At 35.9% G+C, this 13540-nt stretch overlaps 1 protein-coding gene and 1 long non-coding RNA gene across 7 annotated transcripts; one reads left to right on the forward strand and one right to left on the reverse strand.

Moving 5' to 3' along the window:
• Positions 1–1491: 1491 nt before the first annotated feature.
• LOC148715637 (uncharacterized) lies at positions 1492–7684 on the reverse strand. 6 transcript variants are annotated; one of them, XM_088746684.1, is made up of 6 exons: positions 7039–7684; positions 5188–5265; positions 4990–5044; positions 3522–3689; positions 3162–3306; positions 1492–2214 (listed from the first exon to the last, which is right to left on the reverse strand). In XM_088746684.1, exons 4-6 carry the CDS (start codon positions 3645–3647, stop codon positions 2147–2149), a joined length of 339 nt encoding a protein of 112 aa, XP_088602810.1. In that variant the 5' UTR covers positions 3648–3689; positions 4990–5044; positions 5188–5265; positions 7039–7684; the 3' UTR covers positions 1492–2146. The 6 variants fall into 6 exon arrangements, with proteins under 6 accessions (XP_088602810.1, XP_088602809.1, XP_088602813.1 ...); XM_088746683.1 differs by having other exon boundaries at positions 3522–3718; positions 7039–7651; XM_088746687.1 differs by lacking the exon at positions 4990–5044 and having other exon boundaries at positions 3522–3718; positions 7039–7664.
• A 3399-nt stretch (positions 7685–11083) lies between these two features.
• Positions 11084–13000, forward strand: LOC148715638 (uncharacterized). The gene is made up of 2 exons (XR_015995928.1): positions 11084–11592; positions 12764–13000. It is a non-coding gene; the product is annotated as an uncharacterized LOC148715638 (long non-coding RNA).
• Positions 13001–13540: the final 540 nt, after the last annotated feature.

Consider the following 13540-nt stretch of genomic DNA (forward strand, 5'->3'; position numbering starts at 1 on the left):
TATCACAATCTTTACAATCTATCCAAAAAAGAAATAAATATTTAATGCTACTAAAAATAATCTCCCTAGCAAGTGTAGTTAGCTTCGTAACTGTAAAATCAGAGTTGATTGTTCAGCTCAAACTAAGGTCAAAGCTATTAGTGTCCATCAGTGATTTGCCTTTCTCTTTTCTCCGAACGCACGATTGCTCTCACATTGAATATAATTAATTCAATACAGTACAATTCAATTTTTTTTAAAAAACAGCAGATATTTACTATCAGAAAAGAAATAATGAGAAGAAACCAAGGAAATTTTCCCTCAAAGGTGATTTGTATTAATTAAACGACGATATTTTATAGTTGTGAAATTATTTGCAACGAATCACCAAATTCAAAGTGACTTTACTATGGCTACGTTTCATAAGAATATAAACCATATAAGTTCGGTCCTGGTGAAGTACACTTAATATACTGATATGAAACTTGTTCAGTGGAGAGCATTAAAGATAAATGATGTGTTGTTTTAATCCAATACGTGACAAGTCCGCAGTAACAATTTAATTTAATTTTTTAATATACTCAATTTTATTTATACAGGTCTTAACATAATATACAAATTAAAGATAAATTAATGATTATTTAAAAAATAAAAAATTCAAAAGATCTGAATAATTAGGTCAGTTTATACAGAATTCGAAGATTCCTCATAAAAATAAACTGCCTCAACGAAGAGAAAAAAAATTTTTACGTATAATATAGTAGCTCAAATAGTATAATTAACATGACAATAATTAATAATTAATTACAAAAATCTATCCTTATTTCCATTAAATTTGTTTTGATAAAATTCATTAATACTGTTCTTAAATGATGAGAAAGATTCAATCATTCTAATGTGTAGTGGAAGACAATTCCACAGGTCTACAATATGATTAAAAAAGAAAACTTAAAAACATCAGTTCCAGAAAGGCCTTTCCCCAGTGTAACTTCACCATTTCTGATGTTATATTTAGACGTCTTAAAATTTACACGACAAAACAATAAATTAATACAACCTTTAAGGCATTTAAAGAAAAAGCAAATAAAAGCAAAAGAAAAAGCAATTCCTTGAAAATGAACTATAGAGTTAACATTCAAAAGTATGCTTAAAGGGTTAAATGACTTTCATTAACAAAACACTTTCTGGCTCCAGCATAATACTTGGTCTTGGCATTTCAATCAAGAGTGTATTCTCTTAGGCTAATTATTATCACTTAGGTTCTAGAATCAATATTGGGTCATTCTCTTCACTTAGATTATACTATTTAACATTTTATTGTAATGTAGCTAAATTGATCAATGATTTCATTTCCATTGATTGGTCTAATGCGGCATGATGTGAATGAACAGTTGCATTTTGGTTATACCTTTATGGAATTAAATTGACCTAACTTTGATACAGCAATCTAGCCTGATTTCAAACCAGATGGAGGGATTTTAAAGTTCATTTATCAGTGAAATGTTCAGCAAATTAATTTAATAAATTTTAATTAATCAAATTTGTGACTGCAAAAATACCTTAAATTTACTTACAGTAAATTATTACCCTAAGACTTCCTTCAGAGCTCAACTAAGGCAGATGATGGAACTTTAGACAACTTTCACTCATGACCATTCTGCTCGCTACTTACAAATGTTTGCATATCTAAGTAAAAAATTAGCAGTGAATTTTGGTTTTGAGTTGGCCTCAGTAGAAAAACAACAAATTATTCATAACATTCTAGCAAAAGCCATGTCTTTGAGGAAGTAATTACTGTAACTGTTTTGGTCCTTAACTGAGCCCTTTTTACACAGTACACAATCCTTGTTGACTAAGTGTAACTAAAATAACAGAGCGAATGGCCCCTGGTAAACAAAATGGCTCCCCAGAATGCAAATTTGCACAACACTCAAAGTAAAGAGGGCCATGGGCAGTGCGGATAATGTTCTTTCCCAGTACTTGATCATTATTTAAAACATCACTGTAATTAATTCTGTTTCTTAACTAAACCAGAAAAATTCTATTTCTGAAATAATTCATACATGCATTAAACTGAAATTTACATTCCTTTAGTACATTCCATTTGTAACTCAAACCATCAGTTACATACAAAACGTGGTTGTTTAATGACAACTTCTGCAGTTTTTTAAATACTGTATTTCTTGTTGAAAAGGTCTTGCACATGAGCAATAGTAAATTGCTGATTATTTGCACCTATAAAACAGAAAGTGAACAACAGCCTTAATATGTAAACAAGATATAAATGGTAGCTACATGTAAGTTTCACATGAGGATTCTATTAAATGGCCCATACACTTCTTTGTGGTTCAACTTACATACATGTACCATAATTTTGAAAAAGTCACAACACCTATAACATTAATGTTTAAAAACTCTGGAGTACTTGAAAATAAATTATTCTTGGTATCAAAACCAGTCCCTGTCAAATAGGATTTTGTACTGTAGTCCCATGAGATGCAACCCCTCACTGAAATTCCTTGTCTCAGACTCTAAGGTAGATGGCAAAATTGTTATATAGGTGACTCAATCAAGACATTGTCCTGTTTGCTAAGATCACAGCAGTGTCCGCATCTTGATCTTACTTATTAACATCATCTTTGATGCAGCTCTTGAAGACATGCTCCCTTTCTTGAAACAAAGTGCCAAACTGTTACATTCATTTTTCATAGTTCTTAGCTTCCATTAATGGACACTTCACGAGGTCCACCAACACCCACAAAAAGGATGTTTTATGTTCCAGTTTTCCCACAAAATGGCAAACCTTAAACAGTGAATGAAATATCTGCAGTGCTCTGTTTGTAAGGGTAACTCATATAGGGTAATTGCTTTATTAAAATCTTAATGTATTGCCTGCTAAGGCGAGGGCAATCAAACACTAGAAAATATACACAATGTACACTATAAAACAAGAGAGAGGCAGGACTGGGGAGGAAAACGGTTGATCAAGTGTTGGTTAAGAACCTATCATCTATTATATGGCCACAATCCACAATTAGGATATTGGCTGCAGATGCCATCTTTGGTTTAAAATGCAAAATAGTACACTCGATTCCATATTCTTAACCTCACTCAAAGTGAATAATTATGGTGAACTTGTCACATAAAATTTCACTGTTTGAAAGCAAATATTGTCTTCTTACCAAAATATTCTCGAAATTTTATGTTTATCTCTTGATTAGTTGCAAGAAATGCTGTTCCAGCCCTAGATCCAAGGTTGTACATTTCACCACTGATATCCAGGTATAATGTGGATGTCTGACAACCCAAATCTTCAAGAACCAGGATCTATACATGCAATAAAATAAGGCAATTAAAAAGGTTATATTATCTTCAGTCTTAATTATTAAGATATAGGTCTGACCCGAAAATACTTCTTTTAAATCCCCTAAGGAAATGCTCAATATGAATAACTCATAATTACCGTTAGTATTATTAATGTTTTTTGAAGGTAGGCATCTTAACTCTATCAGGGTGAACATACACAGCTGTATTAATAGTACCTCTTCCAAAAGTTTCTTTCTGTGTCTATCAATTAGTTTTCTTTTCTGCTCCTCCGTGAGTTCTGATACTTTGACATTTAATTCTTTATTAACTTTTGCAGAATCCACAAACTTTTTTTTCTCCATGTCACTTCTTTCTCACCACTTTTCAGATGCTTTCTTATTCTTCTGTTGGTAGGTAAGACCTTTACATTCATCTGCAACTCAGTAAAAGAACATATATGATTCATGAAAAATATATGACCAAGTGCACTAATCACATGCATTGATGTCAGTCAAGACCACATTACAGCCACATAACACTTACTGATTACTAAATTAAAGATCAGTCATTTCCCAACAATGAGCTATCAACACATTGATGATTCAAAATAATTATAAATTGTATTGTGATCTGCAATAAAGCCTACATTTGACCACTTGAAAAATGTCAAGGTATCAATGAAAGGCCTGTTTCCTTTCCAAAACTTCATGCAAGCTAGAGCAGTTCTGAAAAGAATGTCTGAGTGAGAAAACAATTACTTTTATAGGCTACAATAACACAAATCAAAACCATTGTTCCTAATATTAATAGCTATGATGTCAAGCAGTAACAATACTTAATCATGACATTACGCATTATACAACATAATGGGTTGTATGCAACTGACATTACTTACAACCCATTATACAGGTTTTAGTCATTTGTCAGGCAGTGCTGGATCAACTTGTATTGGTATGCATGTATACACGTATTTGTCCTGAGACCCCCTCCTATCTGGAAGAGAGTCTAGAGTAGACATACAGGATAGCCCCTTCAGTGTTGTAAACACTGGTATCAATGGGGGTCCTGTTTACCACCCATCCCACCCCAAGGGAGGACATCCATCACACAGTATTCTGGTGCGTGGGAAATTAACGTCTCCTGCCCCTAACGCTGCAGGAGACAGGACCTCCATTTCATTGTCCCTATCCAAGAAAACTAGAATATCTAAACATTTCTTTATGTTATAGAAAGGTAGCATATCTTTCTCAACTATTTTAAGCCCCTGAGTGTTGGTCCGGCCGGGGCTCAAACCCTTGACCTCCTGCACAAACATTGTGCATTTACAAGAACTCATAACCATTACATTAAACAGTAAACTTTGAATTAATTTGAGAAATTTGTGATCCTTACAGTGTTGCTATCGATTTACATGTGAGTATAGTGTACATAAAAACAAACATGAAACCAAAAACTCAGGTTTGACAAGGAATGTAGATAATAGCTGGAAGCCAGGGGGAAATAGGCAGCTGTGCACTTGATTTTCCAGGCTGGAAAACTATCTAGGGTCTTAACAATCTGTAGTAATGGATTGTTATAAACCTGTCTGTGAACTGTCAATTTCCGTCTTTTAACGATATCGTCTTTATCCCTGCTTTAAAAAGTATTTGAATCCAGGGCCATACCTACAGCTGTATTTAATGCTAATTCCTACTTATAACTTACATTAAGCCACAACTGACTGCACCTATACAATGTAGTAAGTATGGATAAAACAGGACTGAAATGAAAAATAATGACAATATCAGCATTGTAAGAAAATGACTGAGTATCTGTAAATCAAATATATTTTCCTTCTAATACAAGTACCTGTCTTAAAGAATTCAGCACAAAATAAATTGTAAGAATTTGGTCCTTAGACACCTTTGAATCTTTTTAATGTGGCATCTGCAGAAGAAGATGATACTTGTGGCCTTTTTCTTTTCTGATTCCCGACCACTTCTGCAAAAATCATTCAGTGTAAGTGTTATATTACTCATTATGCTAAAATTAGTAATAATTATCACTGATGACAGCTGAATAAACATGCATAAACTATTTTTAATTATATTAATTTTGATCAAAGACCATAAAATGTGTTATCATGAGGAAAAAGGAAGAGGAGAGGAGAAAGAGGAGGTATGCATCAGAACTATTGAGAAATACTGCAATAATGCCTTGCCACTAGTTACAGTATTCGTACATGCTTGAATATAGTATCTAATATGCTTTAGACAACAGACAGAGGGAGCAGAGTTGGCGTAGTGGTGAGAGTGCTCGCCTTCCACCAATGTGTTCTGGGTATTATTCCTGGACCCTGCATCGTAAGTGGATTGAGTTAGTTGGTTCTCTACTCTGCTCTGAGAGGTTTTTCTCCAGGTACTCCAGTTTTCCCCTTTCCTCAAAAACCATAATCATTTGAATTTACCTCATTTACAGTTTATTTGGATTTATACACAACCCCACAGGCTGTTCAGCTCTAAACACTATCGTGTCTAAATAAAGGTGTTATTATCAGGGGTTTCAATAACAATACTTATAAGCGGCCATTGAAGGTCTAATTGACAGCTGTGACCACTAAAATCACTTTTTATTTTCACTAGTGAAATCCAAACAGATGGCAGGAAGAGGTCCTACAGGTACCGGTAGACCGCCGGTAACCGCTCTTTATGGAAACTCCTTTATCATTATTATTATTATTATTATTATTATTAGACCTACAACAGACACCCTCTACTTCTTCCTAACCTAGGATAAACCAAACCTTGCTTTGACAAAATGAGCTTGTGGGTTTGCATAATAAAAACACTAATAATAATAATACAACTATCTTAAATTCGTACAGTTGTAGTCAAACAAAACAAAACAAAACAAATAAAAAAAAATTTTATTCATTAATTACAAATTATAATTTCATGTTGGCTTCCACCCGCATGTAGAAGAGCCTAATCGAGACAGGAAGTGACACGCAAGTTTATTGGAAAAGACGAAAAATATTTTACAAACAATACCAGCTGTTGCCAAATTTAATTATGGTATCAGTCAAAAATATTATTATGATACAAGTGTAAGACGGCCAAAACGGTCGACGTAAGAACAAAAGATCCGAGGGAAGATTTACAAGTTTATTACACAGCAAATAAATGCAACGGTAAAATAAAAAAAACGGGAACGAGTGACACTAAACAATAAATAAGAAAACAAAGTTCCAATGAGCCAAATGATGTAGCAAGATTAAAATGACTTAGGAAAAAGTACTTAACAGTAAAAGATAACCTACAGACAGAAATAATTCAGTAAAGAAAGGAAACAAACAAAGTACTTGAAAACAGGAAATTGTGTGACAGAAACTATCAAAAATAGTGATTGCTACACCAGGCATGAATTCAACAAAGATTACAAGCTAGGCTTAATATTACAACTTGAGCTAATACAGTATAAAACAGTGAAAGGAGAAAATGAAATTACTAGTGTAATGAACCCATAATTTGGTTCTGAAAACACAGGAATCATAGCAACAATGAATTGGAAGCAGGTAAGCAAAATATTACAGCTGCTAAACGAAAACAATTGAAGTTCATATAGCAGAGAAAATAAATAAGATACAGTAGTAAGATAAAAAGAGTATGTGGCTAAACTAAGCAAATTCTAACCCGAAAATCACTACAAAAATACAATGGAAACAACTACATGCTAAGCTTAGGGCTCAAACAAACATAAAATACTGAAACATACCAAAAGCTAGTATAGCTTAGAATCCGCTTTAAAGACACTCTCAGGAAGGCAACAAATCAACTGAACTCACCGAGCAAACAGTTGTAACTTATAGTAAAATACAGGAAAAGGTAAAAATAACTTAAAACCAAATTTGGGCTAGGAGCGATTAATTAAACAGGAATTACATAAGGGAAATCGGCAATTAAACAGGAATTACATAAGGGAAATCGGCAGTTAAAGGAATAATACAATTAACACATTACTAACAGAATTAACACATTACTAACAAATCGCTAAAATTCCATAAAATAGAATAAACAGAACAAACATGTTTTAAGTAGGAAATAAGCCTAAGTGACTCTGTCACACAAGAATGGCAACGTGGATAACACAGAAAGTAAAAGTCAAATCGTGTTTCAGAGCTGTCTAAATTTTAATTAATTGGTGCATAATTTCGGTGACGGCCAATGTAGTCATCAGATTTCAATAAAACTTCCGCGTTAATTTATTGGATGTTCTCTTTGCATATGATCTTCTTATGTTTTTAATGTTTTCAAATAAAAACCTTAAATTTTAGAAATCGATGGATTACCTTGAAATGCAAATACACATGTATGATGAACGTGAATGATCTTGAGCTTGAGTAATTAAAGCAGAGTTAACTGTCTGATAGTATAGAAACTGTACCTCATCACGATCTAAATAACATCCAATTAACTTTAAGCGTTAGGCTATTATTGACATATAAATGCATCTACGATGTATACGAATTGCTAGTTTTGTTTGATTTGTGGAATTATTGAGATAAAATGCGGCACAACCTGGTATAAAGCTACAGCCGAGGTTAACCAAATGATTTAATAAGCTTACCTGGACTTGTGCCTTCGTCAAACCAGTGTCCGTTGACGCTTTTAAAACCATCTCCTTGTACATGGTTGCCGTTCCAACCATCCCTCCTGCAAAAAACCGCTCTAAAAGACCTCTCTGTTCATCTGAGATACGAGTACGTTTCGCCAATGTATTTCCTCACGAAGAAAAACCACTATCTCGCTGAAGGCTTACCAAACGGCATGTTGTGGAATTTGTTACTCGCGGGCGAACGTGGATTATTCCATAAAGCGATTTCATTGGCTGCTCCAGACAATGCCTCAAATAAGCGGCATAAGACGGCTCAGATGGCCCAGACGATCATTTCACTTGGGTACTACCCACATTCTCAATTGAGAAATACCGGGTGTTACGCTATGAGAAAATGTGACACGGGTGCTTCAAACTGGCATTTTCGTTTACTGATAAAATGAGTTGCAGAGAAAAGATGTGAACTCTGCAACAGCATTGCTTGTCGTTCTCCTCATAGGGATATCTACAGCTCGTTCATAGCTATAGTAAGAGTGCACTGTGACTTCAACAGACGATCCAGAAAACAGGAAACAGTAATTATACCTCTTCTTGCCTGTTCAAGGCGGATTGAGAGCAATTGGGCATTCATTCCGCATCAGCCACGCTCTATAATGTTTCGTCATATAATGCATTGCTAGCTTTGGACCCGACCTTATTTGAGGGGGATAGATCACTATTTGGCTACCTTCTTGGAAAAGAATACTAAATAACTAACTAGTTGAGTTGATTTTTCAAAGCCACTGTTTCGAAAATGCAAGTATTTGATGTAGGTTTACCGACTCGCAGTCGAGTCTGCGGTGTCAGCTGGTGCAGTGATTACTCGAAGCGTTTCTTGAGTTCCGAGCTACGTAGAAATGGTTTTATTTCCAGATGTGAGCTTTTTTCGGACTGCTGCCGGGAAAAGGTGCGTGCGAAAAATATGAACGTGCTCCGTGAGTCGTAGTCTTACAACCAGCACGAGTAACTTAACAAGGCACAGAAGCCTCTGGAGAAGAAGTAGTCTAAATATAAAGATTCCGAACGTTGGCTTTTACAAATATTTCAGCGAAAGTTGTGGTTTTGCAGGTTTGACCCTTATAAAACTTCCTTTAAATAAACAAATATTCGAACACAACACTTTTCTTTGTCGCACATCTGCAGTGATGTATTATGGGCTATGCCCTTTGCAGATCTTTCGCTTTTTTTTATACCTAAAATGAGCTTTATCGATATCCCCCGAAGTACCATAAACATTCAATTATGATACATTCAATTATGATAGGAGTTAGATAACTGTTTACTCCTGTTTCGTATATGTAACAGACGACCTTAGTTCTTGAAACCACGTGCTTCATAGTCCAATTTTTTATTTTTGCGTTTTATCTCAGTAGTCCTCATTTGGAATTAATTAGCGTTATTCTGCACGTGAGAATCATGTTTCTGAACTAGCAACATTGCGCTTACATTTGGTTCACGGTTCGGTTATATCCTCGGAGACCCAGGGGCTGAGTCGATTTCAAGTATGGGCATGAAGAGCCCCTGGGGACATTGTCTTACAAGACTAGTTCTAAACGGTCGCAGTCGTTCTGCCATCTGATTGGTGCCAGAAAATCTTTGTGTTTTTCTGCCCTATCAGAGTAAGGTGTACTTTAGAAACCTTTCGTGTGTTTTAACACGGACATATATCCTGGTAGCTCAGTTGCTCGCTATGTTTGTTTGGACCGTGCGACGGAGATTTGCTTGAAGTGAAAAGTTTCCGTCTCAACAAACAATGTAAGAGAAATCGATCATATTGTCCGCGAAAATTTTTACCAGAAATTATACTGAATAGTATCACAGGTATCACTAGAGAACGTGTTTTCAAGTTTGCGAGGTTTGTATACAACACGATGGTTGCAGTCATTGATATGTCGCTTTAAACGTTAGACGAGATTTAAGCTTAAATCTTTCTAGATTTTTTACATAATTTGCTATGACTGAAACTTTGCCAATCCCGTGAAGTTATTTCGTCGCACGGGCCACGCAGGTATGTCGAGCAACTGGTACTAGCGTATCTTTCCGTGCGTGCCAAAATCTAATCCAATCTACGCTTGAAAAAAAAGAAAAGCTAAGCGTGGAAACTGTTGTTTATTAGATGTGGGTAGATGACCCTGTACTACTAAGCTGACATTTGCAATAAAGCAAACCCGCCCTTTCCATCCAATATTTCTTGGTCTTTGGTTTTGTTTTTCCCATTGAAAGCAGCATCGGATCGATTCCCAATGATCAAAGGTATTTAACTTGGTCTTCAACAATCGACAGAAGAGGTGAAATGACAATGACCAAGGGACTAGAAGAGAATCCGTGGTCTTCCCAGCTCAAGAATTTCAACACTGTAGGCAGCAGTTGAAAGATTAAACTCTTTCCAAACCACTTCGGTAACTACCCGAAAACATCTCTCCTCACGATGTTCTCGTTAATAATTTTTTGTGAAGGTGTAGTATGATCGTCCGGGTGAGTGTAGTCCTGAGAAGGACTGTTGTCGGTGGTAGTGACTGACGTTTCGACAACCTGTGCTGAAGTCATCATCAGAGTCAAGTGAATGATTGTTGATCATCCACTTGACAATCATTCACTCGACTCTGATGATGACTTCCGCACAGGTTGTCGAAACGTCAGTCACTACCACCGACAACAGTCCTTCGCAGGACTACACTCACCCGGACGATCAGACGACACCTTCACATGTTACCCCCGGGTTCAAACCATTTACTGCATTAATAATTTTTTGTTCAGATTTTAATTAGCTAACCGGAAACACAGCTAAGCTTTCTCTTAGCGCTTGCTGGAGGTCGTCTACGAACTTAACGTTCTCTGCAACCTTGGCCCTATTGTGAACGATTTTACTACAAAGCGAAGATTAGATTTTGGCGCGCACAGAAAACAGAAAGCTACGTAGGCGAAAGTGCCAGTTGCTCGACATACCTGCGTGGCCCGTGCGACGAAATAACTTCACGGGATTGGCAAAGTTTCAGTCATAGCAAATTACGCAAAAAATCTAGAAAGATTTAAGCTTAAATGTCGTTTAACGTTTAAAGCGACATATCAATGACTTCAACCATCGTGTTGTATAAAAACCTCGCAAACTTTAAAACACGTTCTCTCGTGATACCTGCGAAAGTATTCAGTATAATTTCCTGTAAAATTTTCACGGACAATCTGATCGATCTCTCTTACATTGTGTGCTGAGACTGAAACTTTTCACCTCAAGCAAATCACCGTTGCACGGTCCAAACAATCATAGCGAGCAACTGAGCGCATAGATGTCCGTGTTAAAACACACGAAAGGTTTCTAAAGTACACGTTACTCTGATTGGGCAGAAAAACACAAAGATTTCCTGGCACCAATCAGATGGCAGAACGACTGCGACCGTTTGGAACTAGTTTTGTAAGACAATGTCCCCACGGGCTCTTCATGCCCCAACTTGAAATCGACTCAGCCCCTGGGTCTTTGAGAATGGGTTCGGTTGTAGACTTATACAAGATCTCTTACGCAAAGTGTTTCAACGGAGTGGGAATAGAGAAATCCCGAGATACGCTTTGTCAACAATTATTATCAGGTGTTGACTATCCTGCCAAGTTCTATCGCTATTGAGGGAACAATGCAACAACTTTAGGACTGCAATCCCCTTTTGTGATGCAGCAATATGGACGGTAAGATGATGTTATATTAAATAAGATGTAGATTGGATGTAAAATGCGAAACAATGGAGTTTGTGTTTGAATGTGAACACTTTCGAACAACTGACGGCATCGTCAAATCAGCTCATTTTATCCAACTTTAAAATTTGATAAAATCGCACTGAATCATTTCCCTAAAAAATCCTTTGGAGATCGAAAAAAACTACACTTCGCCTTCCAAAATCCAGATTTTCAGTCGATTATTTTGTATAGCACATAGTAAAATAAGGTTAACGGGTTAGTTTTTACCTATTTTTAATCTTGTTAGAAGAAGGTCGGTTAAATTCAGTTAGATTGTGTAAATAAACCATCAAGAATTGCTTAAATTGCTATGTTTTGATGTTGTTTTCAAGATTTGGTAGTTGTTATCGGTCCAAGTGTTTTCAATTCGTGGCGCGACGCTCCGAGATTAGTCTGAAATTTTGAGCTTCAAAACCGGCATTTGGTCGAAATTCAGTTATTATCGATTTTCTCGAAAATATATCGCTATTCAGCCAAACGAAGTATGCAGTGCTTTATTTCACCATAAGGCCTAACTAACTTGAGAATATGAGCCGAATCAATTTTTTGTCTGTTGTCACCAAATGTTTGACCGTTGGTAAGATTCGTTCGTAAGTCGCTCTTACTACAACCGTCGGCGTATTATTTTTAGGGAGGTTTTGGTGGATTTTCCAAATCATGACCCAAAACCGTCTTTGTCCTTTTTACTCTCCAAGTCTGTTGTACATGGTAGGTTGGCATGTGTCTTAACAATGGTTATGGTCTTAACTCAATCAACTACGTTTTAAGCTTATTTTTTTACCGTGTTTTGGAGGTAATTTTTATTATTGCCGTTTCGAGCTTCATGGGCTAACTAGAGGAAAAACTTAGGTAAAACTTATTTATCAATTGGCCCCCAAATCCCTCACTATTGTCAGTTTATTAATTGTTTGTCTATGTAGCTTTCGGTCTAACTAGTCCATTTACCTCCAAAAATTGCGTGGGCCTTGTCTCATCAGTAAAACTGGTGCCGTTTCTTTCCTTCACTTTCTTGTGTTATTAGAAACGAATGGCGCAATGAATTTCAAATCAGCTTAGTTACATTTCACTTTGCTGTGTTTCATGTTCTTGAAGTTGTTGTTTCTTATATTCTCTTCCGTTTAAGGTAATGTGAAGTGACCCAATAACTGGTACTATAGACAGAATGGATGGCTGTGACATTTACTGTGGCTAGCTGTTATTGAAGAGTTTGTCATTATTCCCAGAAGCTTACTTCTTGTTGAAATTATTAGCGTTTTGTTCTCTGTACACAACTTGCCTAGACTAATATGCTATATAGGAGTTGCCTACTGTATTTGTGACGGTAAAATTACCATTAAAGTTTTCAGAAGTTTTGTCCATATTTCAGTGAAAATGAATGTGAGTAGTAATCAGTTTTATTAAAAACTAGATCATTGGATAATGCAATTCAAGACTTTTTATTGGCTCAGCCGTTACGGTATATGAGCCAATATACCACAATATAATTTCGGTACATTGTTAAATCCGGTTTCCTCTCACAAAATAAAGTCGAGAAGATTCTTGGGGGCGTTTTTTTTAATAAAACAGTTATTCCGCTCTCGCTTGTTGGATATGAGATGACTATAGCCAACGAGGCGCTACGCGCCTCGTTGGCTATCTATCATCTCATATCCAACGCGCGCTCGTAGAATAATTGTTAATTATTAAAAACTGGATCATTGGATAATGCAATTCAAGACTTTTTATTGGCTTAGCCATTATGGTATATCAGCCAATATACAAATATGGTAAGCGTACGCGTCAGCTTAATTTATTTATTTATTTATTTATTTATAATAACTTCATTTGCCTAAATAATAAGATAATAATAATAATAATAATAATACAGACAGATAACAATAGAAATAACATCGAGATGCAA

Source organism: Stylophora pistillata, unplaced genomic scaffold (assembly GCF_964205215.1).
Source record: "Stylophora pistillata unplaced genomic scaffold, jaStyPist1.2 SCAFFOLD_63, whole genome shotgun sequence".
Lineage (NCBI taxonomy): Eukaryota > Metazoa > Cnidaria > Anthozoa > Scleractinia > Pocilloporidae > Stylophora > Stylophora pistillata.

Coding starts and splice junctions, on each gene's coding strand:
- LOC148715637 (XM_088746684.1), bottom strand. CDS start 3,647: ATGGAGAAAAAAAAGTTTGTGGATTCTGCAAAAGTTAATAAAGAATTA. Junction 3,307..3,521: donor GAAAGAAACTTTTGGAAGAG/GTACTATTAATA, acceptor TTGCATGTATAG/ATCCTGGTTCTTGAAGATTT. Junction 2,215..3,161: donor AAAATTTCGAGAATATTTTG/GTAAGAAGACAA, acceptor TCTGTTTTATAG/GTGCAAATAATCAGCAATTT.